Raw genomic sequence first — 22,654 nt, forward strand, 5'->3', positions numbered from 1 at the left:
AATCTACATTAGCAGGTAGCTGGAATCAGATGTGAAGGTGGGTGTTGAACCCAGATACTCCCATATGGGGCGCAGGCATCCTAATCAGCGGTTTCACTGCCTGACCAAATGCCTGCGTGCAAGATTTCTTGATTCACTCATTGCTCGTTTTTGATTTACCTTTTAAGAAGATTTATATTGTTTATTTGTAAGTTACAGAGAGAAGAAAACAAAGAGATCTTCTGGGCCCAGCGTTATAGCCTAGTGGCTTAAGTCCTCGCCTTGTATGCCCTGGGATCCCATATGGGCAGTCGGTTCATATCCTGGCTGTTCCACTTCCTTTCCAGCTCTCTGTTTGTGGTCTGGGAAAGCAGAAGAGGACAGCCCAAAGCCTTAGAACCCTGCACCTGTGTTGAGGACCCAGAAGAAGCTCCTGGCTTCTGGCTTCAGATGGGCTCAGCTCCAGCAGTCGTGGCCATTTGGGAAGTGGACCAGTGGATAAAGGATCTTTCTGTCTGTCTCTCCTTCTCTCTGTAAAACTGACTTTCCAATAGTTTTTGGTTGTGAGGTAGTTATTTAAAAAAAAAAAAAATTGTGGGTCCAGTGCCATGGCCTAGTGGCTAAAGTCCTCACCTTGAACGCACCAGCATCCCATATGGGTGCCGGTTTAATCCAGGCATCCCTGCTTACCATCCAGCTCCCTGCTTGTGGCCTGGGAAAGCAGTTGAGGACGGCCCAAAGCCTTGGGACCCTGCACCTGTATGGGAGACCTGGAGGAGGTTCCTGGCTCCTGACTTTGCATTGGCACAGCACCGGCCGTTGCTGTCACTTGGGGAGTGAATCATCGGATGGAAAATCGTCCTGTCTTTCCTCCTCTGTTTGTCTGACTTTGCAATAAACATAAATAAATCTTTAAAAACTTTTTGTTCTTAATATTGTTCACACGGTTGAGAGGATGTATGCCCTTGTAGGCCTTTGGTTAGTGTGGGGAGGGTTAGGCACAGAGGAAGGTGCGTGGGACACATGCTACAGTCTTTGCTTTTTAGTCCTGTGTCCACCATGCTGGAGAGGGTCCAGTTCTGTGATGACGCTCTAGAGACCTGTGGATTAGAAGAATGTTTCAAGGGTGTTACTTGAGTTTGATAGTTATGAGGAGTTGTTGCTTTTGTTCCTCCGGGGTTGAGAAAATCCTTCCAAGAGATGTTCTTCTAAAGGAAAAAATCCACGGTAGTGCATCCACAGACCCAGGAACGTGTTACAAAGCTTGGCCAGTAGAATTCTCCCACCTGTTTTGCTTTCCATTCTCTGATGAGGCAGCTGATGTCGCCTACTGGTCTAGATGAGCTGGCCTTCATGTCTCCCGTGTGCATCTGGATGTGTGAGCACTGCACAGGCATCAGCAACTGAGGAGGCGCAGTCTCAGAATAGGTACTACAAGGTCAGAACATGCATTCTGTGATTTTCCTGTGGCCAGGGTTTGAGTCCAGCGGCCTAGTTGGGGTGCTCTCAGACTTGACTTAGGTGTGCCAATCAGTGCAGGGTCATGTGTGGTCTGTCACCTGTATCAGCCAACATACATGCCAAAGAATGCAGCTTGTTCAGTTGTTCCTCAGCCTCCTTTCTCATAAACTGATGGGTGCTACCGCCCAGCCCAGCCAGCCTGCCACAGACCTGGTCATCACAAATACCAGCAGCTTCTGCAGCCTAGTCAGAGTGACCTCTGAGAACCCCTCTGAGGCCTGCTCTCAGTCCTGGTTTTTGTGCATGCCAGCCTCTGTTACAGCTTGGTACAGCCCGGACCACATCATATCCAGCTCTTATGCACATTGGTGGTACGGCTTGGCTCAGCCCGATCCATCCCCAGACCCAGCCCTCACACATGCCAACAGGTGCTGCTGCCTTGTCGAGTCCATCCCAGTCCTGGTGCTGCCTTGTCTAGCCCACCCCATTCCTGGTTCTCAAGCTCAACACTGTTAGGTACTGCCTAGTAGGGGAGTGCCGACCATTCTTGCCAGGAGGTACTGTGGTCCAGCCTGACATGACTCACATCTAGTCCCAGTACTTGTTAGCTGTTGAGGTGACCTAGTTTGGGTGGCCTGCTACCATTCTGGCTGATTTGTACACCACTGGGTGCAGCAAGATAGCCGAGCCTAACCCACCCCAAGACCAGCTCAATCTCAAACCCCGCTATTGTACTCACCAATGGAAGTAGCAGCCCAGCAAGGGAGTCCCTGAAGTTTCCTTACCTAACCAACTTCCACTCCAGGTCTTGATTATGTTAGCTGGTGCTGCGGCCCAGTCTGAGATGGTCCACCCCAAGTCTTGGCATTCACCAGCAGGTGCTGTAGCATGGCCTACCCCCAGCCCTCATGTGAATTAGTGGATGTTATGGTCCAACTACTGTGATAATATGGGAGAAAATAGTGGGAGAGGAACTTGGGGAGGGGGGGGTAAATCCCTATACCTGAAAAATTGTACATGGAAAATAATATTAATAAGTATTTTGAAAGATAAATACTTCCTTGTTAATTGCGTCTGGTTAGTTTTGACTTTCACTGAAGACGTGCAGCCCTCCAAGGCACTCATTTTTATTATAGGGGAGGGAAGGTACAGGGAGATTGGTCTTTAAAAAACAGTGCAGCAACTTGACTCTTACAAACACAGGTGTAAAACCTGAAGTGCCTGTCATATTCTTGGGTAGTTCATTGTGCCTATTAAATTGTCTAGTTGCTGTGAAGAGCTGGACATCTCACTTTTTGTCGTTTTTGAGATCACTTACACGTTTGACATCCTGGGAGGGAGGGGCAGATTTCTGGTGCAGGAAGCTGAGATGCTGTGGAGTATCATATCTTAGCACCGGTTGTAGTTGTGGATGTCCACTCCCTGCTGATGTGCCTGGGAAAGCAGCAGAGGATGGCCCAAGTGTTTAGGTGCCTGCCAGTGACTTTTGAGATGGAGGTGGTGTTTTGGGCTCTTTGTCTCATCCTCGGCCAGGTGAGACCATTGTGGCCTTTTGGAAATGAACCAGCGGGTGGAAGATATTTCTCAATCTCTCTTTACCCCTCCCTCTCAGGTTCAAGTAAATAAATACTAAAAACCTTTTAAAAACAGTTACTATGTATGCAATTCTCACAATTTCAAAAGTAGGGAATTTTGGTATTTCATTAATTGACTACATTAAATAAGCATTTCTGGGTTATTTTCAGAAAACTACAATAAAAAATTAAAGGGCTTGGGCCCGGCGGCATGGTCTAGCGGCTAAAGTCCTCGCCTTGAAAGCCCCGGGATCCCATATGGGCGCCGGTTCTAATCCCGGCAGCTCCACTTCCCATCCAGCTCCCTGCTTGTGGCCTGGGAAAGCAGTTGAGGACGGCCCAATGCTTTGGGACCCTGCACCCGCGTGGGAGACCCGGAAGAGGTTCCAGGTTCCCGGCATTGGATCAGCGCGCATCGGCCCGTTGCGGCTCACTTGGGGAGTGAATCATCGGACGGAAGATCTTCCTCTCTGTCTCTCCTCCTCTGTGTATATCTGGCTGTAATAAAATGAATAAAAATCTTTAAAAAAAAAAAAATTAAAGGGCTTGTTTAGAGAAGTAGTTAATACGTCCATAACATTTGCATTTACTGTTTTTTTTTTCGATAAATGAAGTTCTTTCTTTTTTTTCCTAAAGACCTATTTATTTTCATTGGAAAGTCAGATATGCAGTGAGGAAGAGTGACAGAGAGGAAGATCCTGTATCCACTGATTCACCATGTACATTAAATGAAGTGTATGAAGCTTTATTTTATGACTGAGTACCCCAAGTTCTCATTCTCAATACCAATTTAAATATTGTGAAATTTTAATTTTATATAATTATTTTTAAATTTTATTTTTATTACAAAGTCATACATTCATAGAGGAGGAGAGAAAGAGAGGAAGATCCCCCGTCCAATGATTCACTCCCCTACTGACTGCAACGGCCAATGCTATGCCAATCTGGAGCCAGGAGCCAGGAACCTCTTCCAGGTCTCCCACGTGGCTGCAGGGTCCCAAAGCTTTGGGCCATGCTCATCTGCCTTCCCAGGCCACAAGGAGGGAGCTGGATGGGAAGTGGAGCTGCCGGGACTAGAACCGGTGCCTGTATGGTGCGTTCAGGGCGAGCACCTTAGCTGCTAGGCCATGGCGCCGGGCCCTATATAATTATTATTTAACTAAGATGTAACTTAAACGGGTAAAAGCACTTTATTATTGAATATAATTTAAGTAGGAAAATTTGCAATTGAAGAAGACTAAAAACTGAGGCATTTGAGTGAAAGCTTTACTGCTGTTTAATTTTTTTGTTGTTTTACTCTGATTTCCCATGTAGACTCAGGTAGAGTGGAATGACTTTAAGGAAACTTTTTTTAAGACTTATTTTATTTTTTTATTGGAAAGTCAGATATACAGAGAGAGGAGACAGAGAGGAAGATCTTTCGTTCATTGATTCACTCCCCAAGCGGCCATAATGGCCGGAGCTGAGCCAATCTGAAGCCAGGAGCCAGGAGCCTCTTCCGAGTCTCCCACATGGGTGCAGGGTCCCAAGACTTTGGGCCGTCCTCTTCTGCTTTCCCAGGCAGGGCTTGGATGGAAAGCGGGGCTGCTGGGATATGAACCAGCACCCATGTGGGAATCAAGGCATTCAAGGCAAGGACTTAAGCCGCTAGGCTACCATGCTAGGCCCAAGGAAACTTCTTAAAGATTCTTCTGATTCCTGAATCTTAAATATTTCTCTCACTCTGAAGTTCATAGTTTTTGTGTCACTCTTTTGCTTTTTTTTTTTTTATTTTTGCTACTTTATGATTTTCATTTTCTAATCCTTCTTGAGTCTCTACTTAGTTGTGTTATGGGGATTTCTTGTACTGTGTGATTTGGTCAGTAATTACTTTTGATTAGGACACTTGATAATTGTTCTTACCAAAGTATTTATAAGCTGTTAATATGAATGGGTTTTTTTGCTTTGTAAAAAGCCTAAGTTTAAAAAATGTCAGTTTGAAATTCCCCTAAGTCAAAGTTTACTTTTTTGGAACAACTTTTGTGTTAAATGAGGATACAAATATCAGTGGCTTAAGCAAAAGAGAAGATTGTTTATTTTGAACCCCTTTCAACATGTTCTGAAGTAATAGCATCCATGTACATGTTAGCTGTTTCTGGCTTGCTGGTTGGTCTGAGATGGTTGTTAAAGGTCCCGGGCACAAGGACAAGTGGAAGAGCAAACAGAGGCCTCTGAGCCATGACGACATTGGTGGGCAAACGCTGAGCATGCTGTGTTTGCCTACATCCTATTTACTTACTCAGTGACACAGTCTTTGCTGCTTAGAACATTAGTAAGATGAGTCTTTTTTATCTCTGACCTGTGTGGTGTTTCTGTGAAGGGAGCAATACGTGGTAAAACACAAATTTGTGTTCTCTGCCATAAGCTAGTGAATCCTGACCCTGGTTCTATAATGCCCACCAATTTCTCTCATCAGTTAATGTAATACTTGACTATGGGTAGCAAGAAATACATTAAAATACTTTTTTAAAAAGGTTTATTTTTATTGCAAACTCAGATATACAATGAGGAGGCGAGACAGAGAGAAAAGTATTCCGTCCGTTGATTAGTTCTCCAAGTGACTGCAATGGCCAGAGCTATGCCGATCCGAAGCCAGGAGCCCGGAGCCCCCTCCGGGTCTCCCATGTGGGTACAGGATCCCAAGGCTTTGGGCCGTCCTTGACTGCCTTCCCAGGCCACAAATAGGGAGCTGGATGGGAAGCTGGGTTGCCGGGTTTATAACCGGCAGCCATCTGGGATCCTGGCACGTTCAAGGCGAGGGCTTTAGCCACTAGACCACAAGGCTGGGTCGGGTCCCATTAAAATACTTTTAAATAAGACTAGGAAGAAATTAAATACTACTTACTCCAAAGTTAAGACTCACTAAATAGCTAAACAATACCTTAAGTTAATAAGGAGTATTTAAAGAAAATTGATCTGAAGTCTTGTGCTTACCCATGTAAAGTTTATGACTCAAATTTTGAAAAAGAACTTCTCAGTCATGTTGGAGTAATGGGGACTAGATTGACTTTGCTGTTAGTTTTAGGCAATGGACAACAGGTCTAACAAGCCTGTGATCTCAGAAGGGAATAAGATGAAGTGAACCCTTGTAAGTCACCATACCTACCTTCTTTATTTCCTCCCTTCCTCCCTTCTTTCCTTCCTTCCTTTCAAGAGTTATATTTTTTTTATTGGAAAGGCAGATATAAAGAGAAGGAGACACAGAGGGAAAGATCTTCCATCCACTGGTTTACTCCGCAAGTGGGCCACAATGGCCAGACAGAAATGATCCATTCCAAAGCCAGGAGCCAGGAGCTTCTTTCATGTTTCCCACGTGGGTGCAGGGTCCCAAGGCTTTGAGCTGTCCTCGACTGCTTTCCCAGGCCACAGGCAGGGAGCTGGAAGGGAAGTGGAGCTGCCAGGACACAAACCAGCTCCCATCTGGGATCTGAGTGTGGCCACGACAAGGACTTTAGCTGCTAGGTTATCACGCTGCACCCACAGCTTCATTTCTAAACTGTGCAAGGAGAGGGTGGCAGAACTCAAGCACCACAGAATGTTCTAGTTGAAGAGATAGAGATCCAAGTTTGGGAAGGCTGAGGCAGTTGGAAGGGATAGAAGGCAGAACATGACAGAGAAGGAAGAGACAGTAATGTTTAAGTGTTGACCAAGTAATAGAGAGTCCTTGCTGGTTCCAGGCACAAAGGACTTTTGACACGAGAACAGTAGGGCTGACCTTAGCTTTAGCATAACGGTTATTACTCTGCCTTCATTCTAGTGAAATCTAGAGCTGGGCTTTAAAATTACCTAGTGGGGCAGAAAGTAACCTCTTAAAAACAAGATCTGACACTTAAAGGAATAAAACAAATTCTACTGCTTATGGTGTCAAGCAACCAATCAGAAGCTGCTTATACATGGAAAAGGCTATGAAAATATGACTGCTCATAATAACCAGCAGAAAAATCAGTCAATAGAAATAGATCTGGAAACTGGCAGAAGTAATGAATTTAGCATCTACGGACTTTGAGACCTCTAGGAAAAGTATGTTTAACTGTTTTCAGAAGAAATATGAACACAGTCAAACAAATGAGAGGAAATCAAGTGGGACTTGTAGAGGTTAACGTACTAAGTGCCTGGGATGACATCCCTAGTACATTATATTCTACTGCAGAAGGTCAGTGAACTAAAAGATACCAAATGGTAAAGCTTACAGAGAAAATACTGGAAATGATGTAAACCATTTAGTGACCTGTGGACATAACCAAACAGCTGAAACACAGGTAAGTGAGGTCCCAAGTGGTAAAGGTAGCTTGGGGGAAGCACAAGTGTTTCAGAAGAAATAATGACCAAAAATGGTCCAAACATAGTAGTAACCATGGAGCCACATTCTAGGCTCAGTGAGCCACAAACAGGATAAAGAGAAGCAAAACCACACCATAGTCAAATTATTGAAACCCGGGAATACAAAGCAAATCTTAAAAATAGCTTGAGGGATAGAGAGAAGTGAAATCATGCTTCATTCAAAGGAGCAAAGTTAACTAGGGAGAGATTTTCTTGCTTGAAACTCTTTAAGCCCAAGGACAATGAAGAGAAATGAATTGATTGCTGGAGGAATATACAATCTAGAATTTTACACAGTTTAAAGTTGAAGTCAAATGCAATTTTCTTTCAGGTGAACTAAGACTGATATCATTTGTTAACCCGGAGTTCCTTTTTACAAAGTGGTAAAGGTATTGTTCAAATTTGAGGAAAATGATGGTACTATTACATAGAAACGTGGATGTATACAGAGTGACAAGTATGTAGACATGATTTCCCTCTTGTTTAATTTTGTGTAAAACATGACAGTATTTATTTTGGAGGGCTATAGCGTGTGAGAAGAGTGAAACCTATATGAATACCACACAGGGAAATAGACATATACTTTAGAAGATTCTTCAGTTCTTTAGAAGATTCTTTATGTATGTGTATATATAGATATATATGAGAACATATTTATATGAAGGTACCCTCTATCAAGTCAGAGATTCATATTGTTAACCTAAAGCAGTCATTTTAAAAAATGTAAATAGGACCCGGCGGCGTGGCCTAGCAGCCAAAGACCTCACCTTGAACGTACCGGGATCCCATATGGGCGCCGTTCCTAATCCAGGCTGCTCCACTTCCCATCCAGCTCCCTGCTTGTGGCCTGGGAAAGCAGTTGAGGATGACCCAAAGCCTTGGGTTCCTGCACCTGCGTGGGAGACCTGGAGGAGGTTCCAGGTTCCTGGCTTCAGATTGGCGCAGCACCGGCCGTTGCGCTCACTTGGGGAGTGAACCATCGGATGGAAGATCTTCCTCTCTGTCTCTCCTCCTCTATGTATATCCGCCTTTCCAATAAAAATAAATAAATCTTTTAAAAAATATATAAATAAAGGCAGAAGGCATGCAATGTAAGTAAAACAGAACACATACACATAACCGAGAGGAAGTTGGAAAGCAAAGGAGCAAATAAGTGAGGCAAGTAGAAAACAAACAAAATGATAATTTAAACTACGTCAGTAATTTTAAGTGGAAATGGCATGAAGATTTCAATTAAAAAGATGTGGATAAAACACTTATTTGTATTTATAAAAGACACATTTTGGGATCAGCACAGTGTATAGCAAGTTAATCCTCTGCCTGTGGTGCCAGCATCCCTTATGGGTGCCAGTTTAAATCTTGGCTCTTCCAGCTCCCTGCTAATGGCCTGGGAAATCAAGGGTAGATGGCCCAAGGCCTTGAGCCCTAAACCCACGTGGGAGATGAGGAGGAAGGCCCTGGCTTTTGGCTTCACGCTAGCTCCAGCCATTGTGGCTATTTGGGATCATACCATCAGATGGAAGATTGCTCTCTGTTGCTCTTTTTCTCTGTAACTGCCTTTCCAATAAAAATAAACATTTTTTTTAAAAAGAATATTATACTATTACAGTTTGAATTATCTGTGATTACTTTAAAATTTACTGTGTATGGATAGAATGGTCATCTTTGAAGTGTAATGTTGGGTTTTAAAATAAGTATCCATTAAAAGAAAGTATTGAAATTATATGAGTAGAGCCCAGCATGGTAGCCTAGTGGCTAAAGTCTGCACCTTGTATGTGCCGGGATCCCAAATGGGCACCAGTACGTTGCACGACAGTCTCATTTTCCATCCAGCTCCCTGCTTGTGACCAGGGAAAGCAGTCGAGGCCCAAAACCTTGGGATCCTGCACCCACTTGGGCGACCCGGAAAAGGTTCCAGGCTCCTGGCATCGAATCAGCTCAGTTCCAGCCGTTGTGGTCACTTGGGGAGTGAATCATCAGATGGAAAATCTTCCTCTCTGTCTCTCTTCCCCCTGTATATCTGACTTTGCAATAAAAATAAAATAAATCTTTATAAAAAAAGATGAAAACAAAAGATCAGTGACATAAAAACAGTATGAAAACATTAAAGAAATAATCATGTTTTATTTATCCAGTAAAATTAATAACACTTTTAGGCACACCAATAAAAAAGAGGAAAGACACAAATCACCGTTATTGGAAAGGTCCTACAGACATTAAGAGGATATTGTTGGAATGGGCATATGGTCCATCAGTTAAGGTGCCACTTAGGCTGTGTTCATCCCATACCAGAGTGCCTGAATTCAAGACCTGGTCCATCCTGATTTCAGCTCCTTGTTACGCACACCTGGAGAGGCAGCTGCTGATGACAGGAGACCCAGATGGGGTGTGGACTCCTGGCTTTAGCACGTCCTGGTCTGGCCTAGGAGTTGATGGACTTTTGGGGAATGAATCAGCTGGTGGGAACTCTGCATCTTTGTGTCTGACTGTGTTTGTCTCAAATAAACGTAAAAATTAAAAAGCTACCTTTAAACTAAAATTTGGACGTTTATGGTACTCAGATCTGGCAGTGCAGTGGAAAACTAGAGATCCAGCATTGTGAAACAGAGAGAGAAAAACAAATCTTGCATTGGTTATTGGTTCTCTAAGTCAATTACAGGGTTGGGGCTTGGCTGGGCTTCGGGCCAAGAGACAGGGATTTCCCACGGGTGGTGGCAGGGGTAAGAGCTGGGCCAGTTCCTGCCCTCTCCCAGGTGCATTAGCAAGGATCTGCATTGAAACTGGAGCAGGCGGGACACAAGCAGACAGTCCAGTTTGGAATCTGGCATCAAGCCAGGGGCTTAACCTGCTATACCACAGTGCTCTCCTTGATTGTGTTTCTCTAACAATAAATACAAAAAATAAGAAATAAAAATAAATTAGAAACATTCTCATGCTTTAGAAACAAGTATTGTTCTCTGTTCATAACAGAAACTTGAGTATTTTGAGATATAGTCACTCATCACTTAGCATGAGGTACAATGTGGAAAATGTGTCCTAAGTGATTTCAAATGCATTTTCTGGTAGTTTGGTGATTGTGTGAGCTCCATACAGTGTACATACATAAACCTAGACATGTAGTGTACTATACGCCTGGGTTGTGTGGTATTACCCATTGCTCCTACAAATTGACTGCAGGCAATTATAGCACAGTGGTATTTGAATAAGTAAGCTTATCCAAACATAAAAACAGTGAATTGATGAGTGAATATAAAGGCAGACCCAGGACATTGTAACACTATTGTAAAATTGACAGTTCAGTGGGCCTGGCACGATAGCCTAGTGGCTAAAGTCCTTGCCTTGCACACGCTGGGATCCCATGTCGGGGCTGGTTTGTGTTCTGGCTGCTCCACTTTCCTCTTGCCTGTGGCCTGGGAGGACAGTCAAGGACAGTCCAAAACATTGGGACCCTGGAGACCCAGGGGAGGCTCCTGGCTTTGGAGTAGCTTAGCCCTGGCTGTTGTGGCTCCTTGGCGAGTGAACCAGTGGATGGAGGGTCCTTCTTTCTCTCCTTCTCTCTATAATTCTGACTTTGCAATAAAAAATAATAATAATAAATAAAATCTTTTTAAAAAATTTACCAGCGCAGTAGTAGGTCTCTTTGTATAAATTAGTGTCAGCTCAGTGTAACTTTTTTACTTTATATAATTTTTAAACCTCTTTTTTTTTTAATAGACACAGAAATAATTAGTCAAATCTTTCGTGGGGTCAGGATGGTCAGTGTCACTGTCTTCTACATGCACATCTCATCACACTGCAGGCTCTTTAGGGGCAGTAACCTGTGTGCAGCGTTCATCTCTTACGATGGTATTGCCTTATTCTCAGTGTTGCCTGAAGAACCTGTTTCAGGCTGTTCTAGAATTTCACTGTAGTCTTATGGACTCAGCCTCATGTAGTTGCTGGCTGAAATAATTGTGTGGTACATGTCTCTGCTTGATACGCTGTGACTTGTTTATCCTAACAGTTTTTGTGAAGTAAAACTTCAGATCTCATTTTTTAAAAATGCATTCCCACAGTGAAAAACCAGAAGAATCTGTTCATTAAAAGGTATTTGGTTTTGTTTTCCATTTCCTCGTTTCTTCCTCCCACTCAGCCCACATAGTTTCTTGACTTGCAAGCCCTGAAACTCTTAGGGGATCAAATGTGACAATATAGCTGATGTAGTGTATCTGCCTAAATTAGTTTTAGTAAATAAAAAAAACTTATGTTTTTCAGCTAATGGGAATGACAACAAGAAATTTAAAGGAGATAGACCTCCCTGTTTGCCTTCCCGTGTTCTCCATCTTCGCAAAATTCCATGTGATGTCACCGAAGCAGAGGTCATATCATTAGGCCTACCATTTGGCAAAGTGACTAATCTTTTGATGTTGAAAGGAAAAAGTCAGGTATGTTGTATTTAAAAATTTGACATGGAATATCTCCAGATATTAGTGTTATTTCCTTGATTTTGTTTTTAATTTTCTTAATCTTGTTTGTTGAATGCATGTAAGTTGGTGTTTTTGCTTTAGGATTTACTTATTTTAAAGGCAGAGTAACTGAGAGTAACAGCCAGGCTGATACGGGCCTAGGCCAGGGACCTGCACTCTGTTCAGGTCTCACGCAGGTGGGGTCCAGGTGCCTGACTCTCACTGCTGGACCAGAAGCAGAGTAGCTGCAGCTGGAACTGGCACTCCAATGTCAGATGCAGACACCAGGTAGCATCATAAGCTGCTGTGCCACAGTGCCCATTCTATAAATTAGTTTTCCAAAGAAGTTTTTTGTTTGTTTGTTTGTTTTGTATCAGGCTGGTTTGTAAAAGTAACCTAATCTATTGTTACTTGAGTTGGCTTATAGTGAGAAAAGGGTAAATTATACCTAATTTGGCAAATTAAAGACCAATTGAAGTTTTACAAAAATCTAGATGGAAATGTATAATATGGTCCAAAGTTTAATTGCAGTAACTTTTAAAAGTCAAATTGAGTTTGAATTGAATTCCAAAAGCAAATAGCACCTTATTTTGTAAAATGCAATATGTGTTACACTGAGCATAGCCAAACCAGTGGTTTTTGTAAGATGCAAAAACCAGAACAAAGTTTTAAAAACAAATAGTTGCTACAGATCACTTTCTTACTTTTTTTTTAAGATTTATTTATTTATATTAGAAAGGCAGATTCACAGAGAGAAGGAGAGACAAAAATCTTCATCAGCTGATTCACTCCCCAGATGGCTACAGTGGCCAGAGATGAGCCTTCTGTGGATCTCCTGTGCAGGTGCAGAATACCAAGGCTTGGGTCATGCTCCACTCCTTTCCCATGTTAGAAGCATTTAAAGTTCTTCTGCACCCCTAATTTCTGCAGCCAAGTCCTTGTTTCACAATAAGTTTACCAGAAGCCAAAATGTCAGTCACAGCGAGGTGCTTAGGAGGTCCTTTATTCTAGCAGGGTAGGAACGGGAGAACAGGAAGGAAAGCGTCCCATGCCATGGGTGGCAGGATGAGGGGTGGGAAGCCAGAAACGGGGAGAAAGTAAGAGGGGCACATGTGGTGGAGGCTCATTTATATGACCTAGGTGAGACTGAAAGGTGTGGGGGGCATGGAGAATTGGAAGGGGGCTGTGGGTTGATCCCAAGGGGTTGGTGACTGAGATTATCATAGGTGATTGGTAGGTGAGCAGGGATTAGGGGAAGGGGCCACAAGAGAATGGTGGGTGAGGTTCTCAAGTAAGATGCCTAGAGGTTACATTTCATTGGTGGATAACCAGCACGAATTTTGCCAGCAGTGAAAAGGGAAAGCAAGAAGTGGTGCCAGGTTCAAAATGGGATGTTTGAAACATTCCTCACACAAATCAGCACCCATATGGGATGCAGGCAGAGGATTAGGCACTGAGCCATTGCATGGGCAAGATCACTTTTCTTTAAGGGTTAAAGCAGAGAGGACTGGGTCCAATGCAAAGCCTAGTGGCTATCGCCTGGCTTACCCTGGAATCCGATATGGGCGCTGCTCCACTTACCTTCTAGCTCCCTGCTGGTGGCCTGGGAAAGCAGTAGAGGGTTTCTGCACCCACTTGGGAGACCCGGGGTGGTGGGGAGCTCTTGGCTCCTGGCTTTGCATTGGCCCAGTTCCAGCCGTTGCAGTCACTTGGGGAGTGACCCAAGTATGGATGGAAGATACTTCTTTCTGTTCTTTCTACAAGTCTGCCTTTCCAAAGAAAAGATTAAAAGGAAATTTTTAAAGCAGAGGGGACTTTATTCTCATAAAAGGTAAATTTCCTAATTGAAAGCTGTGACTGGCTTCATGGAAAAAACGATCTCTTTGAGAATTTGCTTTCCCTGCTTAGACTGAGTGATTCCATCTTGGTTTGCTCTGGTTCAGTGAGACCTAGTTCCAGACTGTAGGTGTGTCTTTCATTTGCAAGGTAAGCATGTAGTACTTATAAGGCAAAAGCAAACTTTTTTGTCTTTTACTCCCACACAGAATCAGCACAGAAGGCTCCTCTGACTTCACATAGGGGTGGAGGTACTGCTCCACAGCAACAAGCGACTTTGCAGGAAACACCCCTGAGACATTCTGTAACTCAGTTCAGTTCTGACACTGACTGCCTCTTGATAAATTGGAGGTCCAGTTCTCAAGGCTGGTCCCTGACCCCTCTTTAGATGCTGGGCATCCCTCTAACTGGCTATAAATGGTTCTCACAACTCCCTCCTTGGATTGAATTAATCCACTAGGGTAGCTTGATAAAATTCATGGCCACCAGACTTAAATCACTAGTTTATTATGAAGTGTACTACAAAACAGCCAGATGAGAAGATGTGTGAGCAGAGAACACAGCTTCCTCACCCTTTGTGAGTCTCTGTATGTTCAATTATCTGGAGTCTCTTCAGATCTTGACCTTCTGGTTTCTTATGGAAGCTGGATTACGTGGATATGATTAATTTAATCCTTCACTGCTGATTTAACATTTAGCCAGTTTCCTATCCCCAGGGGTTAGGGTTGAAACTGAAGGTCCCAGCTCTCTAATTAGCCTTAATCTGTCTGGTCATCAGACCACATCCTGAAGATTGCTGGGGACTTCCCACCTTCAGTCAACCTCATTAGCATACGGAAAGACTATCTCTTGTGGGATCCCAGGGATTTGGGGAGTATGGAAGGAATCCTAATAAGACTAAATATGTAATTCACAATATCAAGCTTGTCATGTTGATTTGAGTAATCACATGCCTTCTGGGTCCAACCCGGTGTAGTTCTGCAGTTCATTGCTGCACTGTTTCTGAGGTTTTAGTTGTCCTGATAGTCCTCTTAAAGCTGCACATTACTGCAATGAAAAGGACAGCAAATCTGAACCCTAAAGATGATGTTGTCTGTTGAGATACATCCTTTTGATCTTTCTGTTTTACATAAATAAATTCAAGAAACACATAGCTGGGCCTGGAACAGTAACCTATTGGCTAAAGTCCTCCCCTTGCATGCACTGGGATCCCATGGCACTGGTCCATGTCCTGGCAACCCTGCTTCCCATCCCACTCCCTGCTTGTGGCCTAGGAAAGCAGTCGAGGATGACCTAAGGCCTTGGTACCCTGTTACCCGTGTGGGAGACCTAGAGGAAGCCCTGGCTCCTGGCTCCGGATTGGCTCAGCTCTGGCCATTGCAGCCATGTGGGGAGTGAATCAGTGGGTGGAAGATCTTCCTTTTTGTCTCTCCTCTCTGTATATCTGACTTTCCAATAATTTTTAAATTAAAAACATTTAAAATCTTAAGTAAAAAAGAAACACATAGCTGCATTTATAATTAACTGAGAAGTGTGAAAGAGAGTGAATGACAGCCTAACTCAGTGTACTATCTTTTGCAAACTATTTTATTAGTTCACCCATTTAATTCCAGTAAGTTTACTTAAGATCCAGAGAAGTTGAACGTGGTTTAGCACTAGGCCCTTGTGCTTGTACATTTATTTTACATTTGTTGAAGATAGTTCAGGCTTACCACTTGGAAGCACATTTTCTGCTTTTGAAAATGACAAGGCTTGTGTGATCTGGAAAGACTCAACACAGCCAGATCTAATGATTAAGTGGCTTATGAGAGACATAGTAGCTAACTTCCCAATTTTCTGTGTCTGTGTTATTGATTCTGAGTGAGCTAACTTAATCTGTTAGATTAACTGCTTGTCTTTTGATGAAAAATCCTATTTAGAAGCTATTTCTTTAGAAAAACAATTCAGTGAGAAATTTTAGTGTAAGTCACAAAAACTGTGGGGTCCGGTACAACTGTGCAGTGGTTAAGGTCCTCGCCTTGAATGTGCTGGGATCCCAAATGGGCACTGGTTCTAATCCTGGCAGCCCCGCTTCCCATCCAGCTCCCTGCTTGTGGGCTAGGAAAGCAGTGGAGGACGGCCCAAAGCTTGGGGACCCTGCACCTATGTGGGAGACCCAGAAGAGGCTCTTGGCTCCTGGCTTCAGATTGGCTCAGCTCCAGCCGTTGCGGCCGCTTGGGGAGTGAACATTTGGACGAAGACCTTCTTCTCTGTCTCTCCTCTCTGTATATCTGACTTTCCAATAAAAATAAATAAATATTTTAAAAAAAAGCTGCTTGTGGATAGTGACCCTTCTTGGAGCATTTGGAGGCGAAGTGTTACCCATGGAGCAATGATTATTTTTTCCAGTCTTCTTCTGGGTAGTGACTTTTGGTTTTTATCTGCATCCCACGTTTTGAAGTACGAACTGTGTGACCAGATGCTTTAGAAAAACGTAAATAATTTATTTTTCATATCCCATATGGAAAAATGTATTTCTACATTTAAGCTTAGCTGTTACATATTTTCTGTGACATGTTCCTATAACTTGAATCATGTATTCCACAAAATTATGTAGTTTTTCCTTTATGTGACTTATATTTAAATTGAGTTAGCTATTAATATTTATCAAGGAATTAGCAGAAATATATTCTCTACCCAATGTAGTAAGTATTATTAACATTTAAGTTTGTATGTTGAAAAATACTTAAGACCAGATAGAAAATGCTGTTATTTCGGGCTCAGTACAGTAGCCTAGTGGCTAAACTTCCCACCTTGCACATGCTGGGATCCCACATGGGTGCTGGTTCATGTCTCGACAGCCCCGCTTCCCATCCAGCTCCCTCCTTGTGGCTTGGGAAAGCAGTGGAAGACAGCCCAAAGCTTTGGGACCCTTCACCCACATGGGAGACCTGGAGGAGGCTCTGGGCTCCTGGCTTTGGATCACCTCAGCTCTGGCCATTGCGATCACTTGGGGAGTAAATCAGCAGACGGAAGATCTTCCTCTCTGTCTTTTCCTCCTCTATCTATGTCTGACTTTCAAATAAAAATAAATTTTAAAAAAAGAAATAAAATACTTCTATTTCATGTGGTTCTTTGGTCACCTTTTATAAGTGGTCTTTTAAAAAGTATATTATGATACAATTGTATAGTTAGTGTGTATCATGGATATTTTACAGCTTTTAGGTAGTGTAAGTGTGTTGCAGTCCATTTTATCCCTTCAGGGTAGTGGAATTTTATGTTTATTGTGGATTGATTTGTGATATTTGTTCCTCTGTCGTATGTCCAGTAGCACTGCTCACAGACTAGTTATTTGAACAGTTATATGTTTGACATACTTATACAGCAAGCATACTTTATATATAATGTGTATCCAGTTAGTATTCCTTTACCAGACTTCATATTGCAGCATTTGACAACTAAGGAATTTGATTTATATATATTGCTATTTCTTGTGTTCAGTAGATTTTGTTATTAATAAGAACATATTTTCTATGTATAAGTTGAAGAATTCGATCCTATATACTTGATAATGAAATGCTCTTTTGAAGTGAGAAATTGTTTGGATTGTGTAACTAGAACTTTGTGTTGATTAAAGAAAACCTTAATAGTAAGTGGCTCTGGGCCCTAAGGAATACTAGTTAACGCCGTATAACTCTGTCCTTTGGTGGGAAGTTGGGGATTGGAAGGTACTAGCAGGGTGATGGGTAGGATGGTGAGAAAGAGATGAAAACCTCTTCAAGGAAGGCTTGAGAAGATAATTCTTGTCTTGACAGTTCTTTAAACAATTAAAAAATCTTCACATTCTTAATGTGAAAAGTTCAGAAGTATAGAATTATTTAAAATGCAATATTCTATAAATCTGTCCCTTTTGCAATCAGTTTAGTGTGATGTTATACACATAAACATACATTTGAATATTGTGTATATTGCCTTTCCATGTGCACATGAACATGTAACTGTAAAATAGAGAAACATTCTGCAAATTTATATGTAATTTTTGTTCAAAAGTATGGAATGATGTTAATTGGAAGCATACCAGTATTTTAGAAGTTGACTATAGTAAAGAGTTTGAAATTGTGAAATTTCCAGCCAGCTTTATTATTTTATATAGCTATTGATTTTCCATTTATTTCTATTTCTTCTAAAACCTAGAGATAGATAAAAGGCAAAACTAAAAGCTGTTACTATAATTTTAAATAAATGCTTCCAGGGGATAGCTTTTAATAGTTCTCTCATATGAATTCCCAGTTAGACTACCTAACAAGAACTCTTGTTAGAACTACAAAGAAGCTTAGATCGGTTTTGGCAGCACTGCGTGTTGTAGATGAGCCTCAAAGGTGATAATGATCAAATATCACAGCTAAGTCAAAGTTCTAATTAGACTCATCATTCTCAGTCCTTGCTGAAGCATGCTGGGTTCTAGTTGACAAGCCATGATATAATAAAACTTACTGAGAAAAGTTGATATTGTCTTTAATTTTATTTATAAATAGTTTTTATGCATAAGTAAGAGAATAAATCATTAAGCTTCATCTGTTTAAGAATTTGGAGGTTAGAGCAGTGTTTGTCAAGCATAGTTTTGCTTTTTTGTTTTCTTATAAAGGCTTTCCAGACCCCTTCCTTTCCAGTAATTATTCCATGAAATTTTATCATCTCTGTATTTGTTTGAAGATTTCTTTCTTTCTTTGAAAGGTAGAGTTAGAGAATAAGGAGAGAGAGAAATGTTCCATCTGCTGGTTCTCTCCCCAAATGGCTGACTGGCCAGGGGCAGGCCAGGGTGAAGCCAGGAGCTTCATCCTGGTGTCCATATGAGTGCAGAGTCCCATATGCTTGAGCTATGCTCTGCTGACTCCCAGGCACATAGCAGGGAGGGGAATTGGAAGTGGTGCAGCTGAGACAGTATTTGTAGCCTTTTGGCTTCAAGATTTTGTGAAATTTCAAATGTCAGGGTTTGAAAGGATCAAGCTTTAATGCTGATACATGCATTAAAATTTGTTTTTAGATTTTTAGAAGCATCAAAATTTAGAGGAGAACCCAAAAAATCCTATAAAATCATCTACTCAACTGGGAGTTTCCCAATCCCAAATTATTTGTGGAGTCCCACTTTTCAAATGTGTTAACACATAATGATGTATTTTAATGCATAAAAAATTTTGTTTAACCATTCCCTTGGGAGCAATGTTATCGTTGTCAAGAATATATGAGAGTTGGTTGATTTGTTGGTTTTTAAGATTTGTATTTTTATTTCAAGAGTTACATGGAGAGACGGCAGAGACAGAGAAATATCTTTCTTCTGCTTGTTCATCCCCCTAAATAACTACAACATCCAGAGCAGAGTTGAGCTTCTTCTGGGTCACCCCTGTAGATGCTGGGACCCAAGCATCTGGGCCATCTTCTGCTGCTCTCCCAGGTTCATTAGCAGGGAGCTGGCTAGGAAGCAGAGCAGTTAGGACTCAGCAGGTGCGCGTGTGGAAACCAGGTGACATAGGCAACAACTTCACTTGCTGTGCCAAGGTGCATGCCCAGGGTGTTTGAGATTTTAGAGCATGCTAGAATGAGGAAGTAGTTCCTAACTATCTTTGAAGGAAAGATGAGCTGTCACTTTACTTTTTTGTGTTTATTGCAGGCCTTCCTAGAAATGGCTTCTGAGGAAGCTGCTGTTACCATGGTGAATTATTACACTCCTGTAACACCTCACCTTCGAAGCCAGCCTGTTTATATTCAGTTTTCCAATCACAGAGAACTCAAGACTGACAATCTACCTAATCAGGCTGTAAGTATTAAAGTGAGGGAATTTTAAAATACAAATTACTGATGCTTATCTTCTTCTTTGAAACTTTCTACTATGAAAAAGGAGAAAAAACATTTATTGTAGAATGCCTATTAAAATCTCAGATCTGAAATTAATTTCACAAGTCATTTATTTCATTTCCTTTTTACAAAATATATAGAAAAGTCAGAAGTTAAGTGATGCTTTTGTGATGTTAAATAAAGTTTTTAATATCGTTAAAATGGTTCATTCAATGTTGTGTTTTACACATTCCCTTGTTTATTTCAAGGCAGAAGTGTCAGAGAGGAAAAGATAGAGGTACAAGATCTTCATCCACTGGTTGACTCCACAAATGTCCATAACAGCCAGGTCCTGGTTTCCCACATTGCCAGGGCCAGGCGCTTGGCTCGTCTGCTGCCTTCTTTGGTATATTAACAGGAAGCTGAGTTGGCAGCTGTTCAACCAATACCTGAATCGACACTTTAGTAGGGGGTGCCGTTATCAACAAACTATGGCTTATCCTACTACACCACATTTCTAGTATCTCATGGCATGATTCTTGATTCCATAAAATGAATGTAGATTATAGACTATCTGTATTTCTTACTTTGTCTTCTTCTTTTTGTTTTTATATAGTTTATGTTGAATCTTTTGTGTATTTCTGTGCTAAGTAATGAAAATAGTAATTTGAAGTTATTTAAGGCAAGTACATTTTTTAAAAGATTTATTTATTTGAAAGGCAGTATGACTGAGAGTGGTCTGCCATTTGCTAGTTTACTTTCCAAATGGCTGCAGCCACTGGGTCTGAGCCAAACCAAAACGGGGAAGCCTGAAGCTCTGTCTAGGCTTCCCGCATGGATGCACTTGGGCCATCATCTGCTGCCTTCCCAGAGACATTAGCAAGGAGCTGGATATCCAAGTTGGAGCAACCAGGACTCTTAACAGGCACCTATTTGGGATGCTAGTGGCCATTTAGCGCACACGTATGTCACACACATTTGGATTTGAGAGAGAGATCTTCTGTTTGCTGGTTCACTCTCCAAATGGCCACAGATCCCACAGAGCTGGGCTGGTCTGAAGCTGGGTATCAGCAGCTTCTTCTGGCTCTCCCATGCCTGGGGCCATCCTCCACTGCTTTCCCAGACCATTAACAGGGAGCTGGGTGTGAAGTGGAGCAGCTGGTACTTGGAACTGTAAGTTATGGTAATACATCCCATTGCGTATGCCTCCAATGCCATGACGTGTAAAAAGGGTGCTGGAGTTGAGACTATAGCTGAAGTACTATATTATTGTAAAATATAGGGGACAATAGGGAATGGAGAAGGGAGATGGAAGAAGAGGGAGAAGACTTACACCTAAAAAGTTGTAAAATGGAAAATAAGAATAAGTTAAAAAGTTATCAAAAGAGCAAGCTTGGCCCATGTGTTCTTGATCTAGGGGAAAGTTTTACAGGTCTTTGATTCTGTGTCTAGTGCTCTTAACTGTGGGTATTGACAACTGTAGAATGATTAGGATAGTACATGCCATGGTTTCTCAGAATTTTCTGCTGTGATATTGCTTGTAGGAAGAGGAAGGGAAAAATAGCACCAGTAACAGCAGTGAAGGTGCCTTACAGCAGCAAACCATTACATGCAATGTTTTTAATAAAAATGACTAATGACATAGTGAAGGAAAGAGGTCAGTGAGATTAGATTTACTTTGGCTTCTATGTGCTTAGTCTTCAGATTTATTCATTTTAATAACAATGTTTCCCTACATATACTTGTTGCTGTGATGTTCAGTATCTTAGCCATTAGTTAGCCATATGTGGCTATGAATCAGTTAAATAAAATTTCAGCTCTCAGTTGCAATAGCTGCGTTTCAAGTTTGTTGGATCTGAAAATATGGACCGTGAAGATACAGAGTTTCACTGTAATCATTAAAGGGAAGGAATATTTGTTTGTGGGAAAGTACTTTAATGTATTGTAAATATCAGATGTATTTGATGGATTTTGATTATTTTAATTCTCAGATTGTCCCACATTTTGTCAATGGGAGCTTCTTCAAACTGACTTCTATGTCCTTTGGACTTGGCCCCATCAGTCTTTGAACAATTCCTTGCATGCTGGTGAAATAAAACAAAACCAAAGAGACAGAAAATTCTGCAGAACCACAGATGTTTCACACTCATCTTGTGCTTTTTATTCCCAGCTTTTGGAGTCAGCTCTTTTTAGAGCCCCCTGGTTCCTTGTAGTGGAGGATTTTGAAACTTGCACTGTGATTCTAATGCCCATGCCAAGCTGTCCCTGTGTTGAGTGCCTGCTTAACCTGCCCATGGGCCTCCTCTTCACTCTGTTCATGCTGATCGCACCCTGTTACTCAACCTGCTCTGTGTGCATCTCCTCCCAGCTCTGGTTGGGTCTGACAGTTAAGGCCTGGCCACTCTTCCTCTCCATGTACTTTTTTTTTAAGGGGGGGGATAAGTGTTTATTAATATTTATTATTATTTATTTATTAGCAAGCCAGAATGATACAGAGAAAGTGGGGCAAGAGGGGATAATAAAAAGCAAGACCTCTTTCTGCTGATTCAGTCTCAAATACCTTTAGCAGCCAGTGCTGGGCCAGGCTGAACCCAGGAGCCTGCAGGTCCTTCTGGGATTCTCATGGGTGGCAGGAACCCAGGCACTTGGGGCTGACGTCCACTGCCTTCTGGCAGGTTAGTATAGAGCACAACCGACTGGCCTTCATCTTGTGTTTCTCGGATCCAGAGGTCAACAGTAGACCACCTTCCCACACATAGATACCTTTCTTAACCTTGTTTGGGCTCAGAGTTCCCTTGCCAGGCGTCGTGCCGCATCACTGCTCCCCTACTTTGCCCGGACTCTGATGCTGCTAGCCAGGATCCCTTCCTTTGTGTACTGCGAGGCAGCGTAGCTTCTGTCCTTGGCTAAACTAGCTAGAGGTGTTAGAGCTGAATTAGTCAAAAAAGAAGTATTTGAGTGACTTTAGGTAATCTTTAGTGTTGCTTTCACATTTGTCTGTTTTCCCTGTTTTATTAACAATTAAGGGAAAAAATCACGTGCAAAATCTATTTCTTCCTCAGTGTGCAGTCTCAGAATTTTCTTCAAATTAACTAGTTCTGTTCAGTTCGGTATCATTGTGATAAGTAAGGAGTTCTTGGTTCTGCACTGATAATGAATTTAGGATCTGTGCATCCAGACAGAAAATGT

The 22,654-nt window shown here is 42.0% G+C and overlaps 1 protein-coding gene across 1 annotated transcript in view; it reads left to right on the plus strand.

Annotated features, from left to right (window-relative positions):
* The window catches only part of PTBP3 (polypyrimidine tract binding protein 3), an 83,477-nt gene that overhangs the window by 37,890 nt on the left and 22,933 nt on the right, over positions 1 to 22,654 (plus strand). The window contains exons 3-4 of the mRNA XM_058672301.1: positions 11,628 to 11,797; positions 19,302 to 19,448. Coding sequence (XP_058528284.1) covers positions 11,628 to 11,797; positions 19,302 to 19,448 — 317 coding nt within the window. The remainder of the gene's footprint in view (positions 1 to 11,627; positions 11,798 to 19,301; positions 19,449 to 22,654) is intronic.

Source organism: Ochotona princeps, chromosome 14, assembly GCF_030435755.1.
Source record: "Ochotona princeps isolate mOchPri1 chromosome 14, mOchPri1.hap1, whole genome shotgun sequence".
NCBI classification, from domain to species: domain Eukaryota; kingdom Metazoa; phylum Chordata; class Mammalia; order Lagomorpha; family Ochotonidae; genus Ochotona; species Ochotona princeps.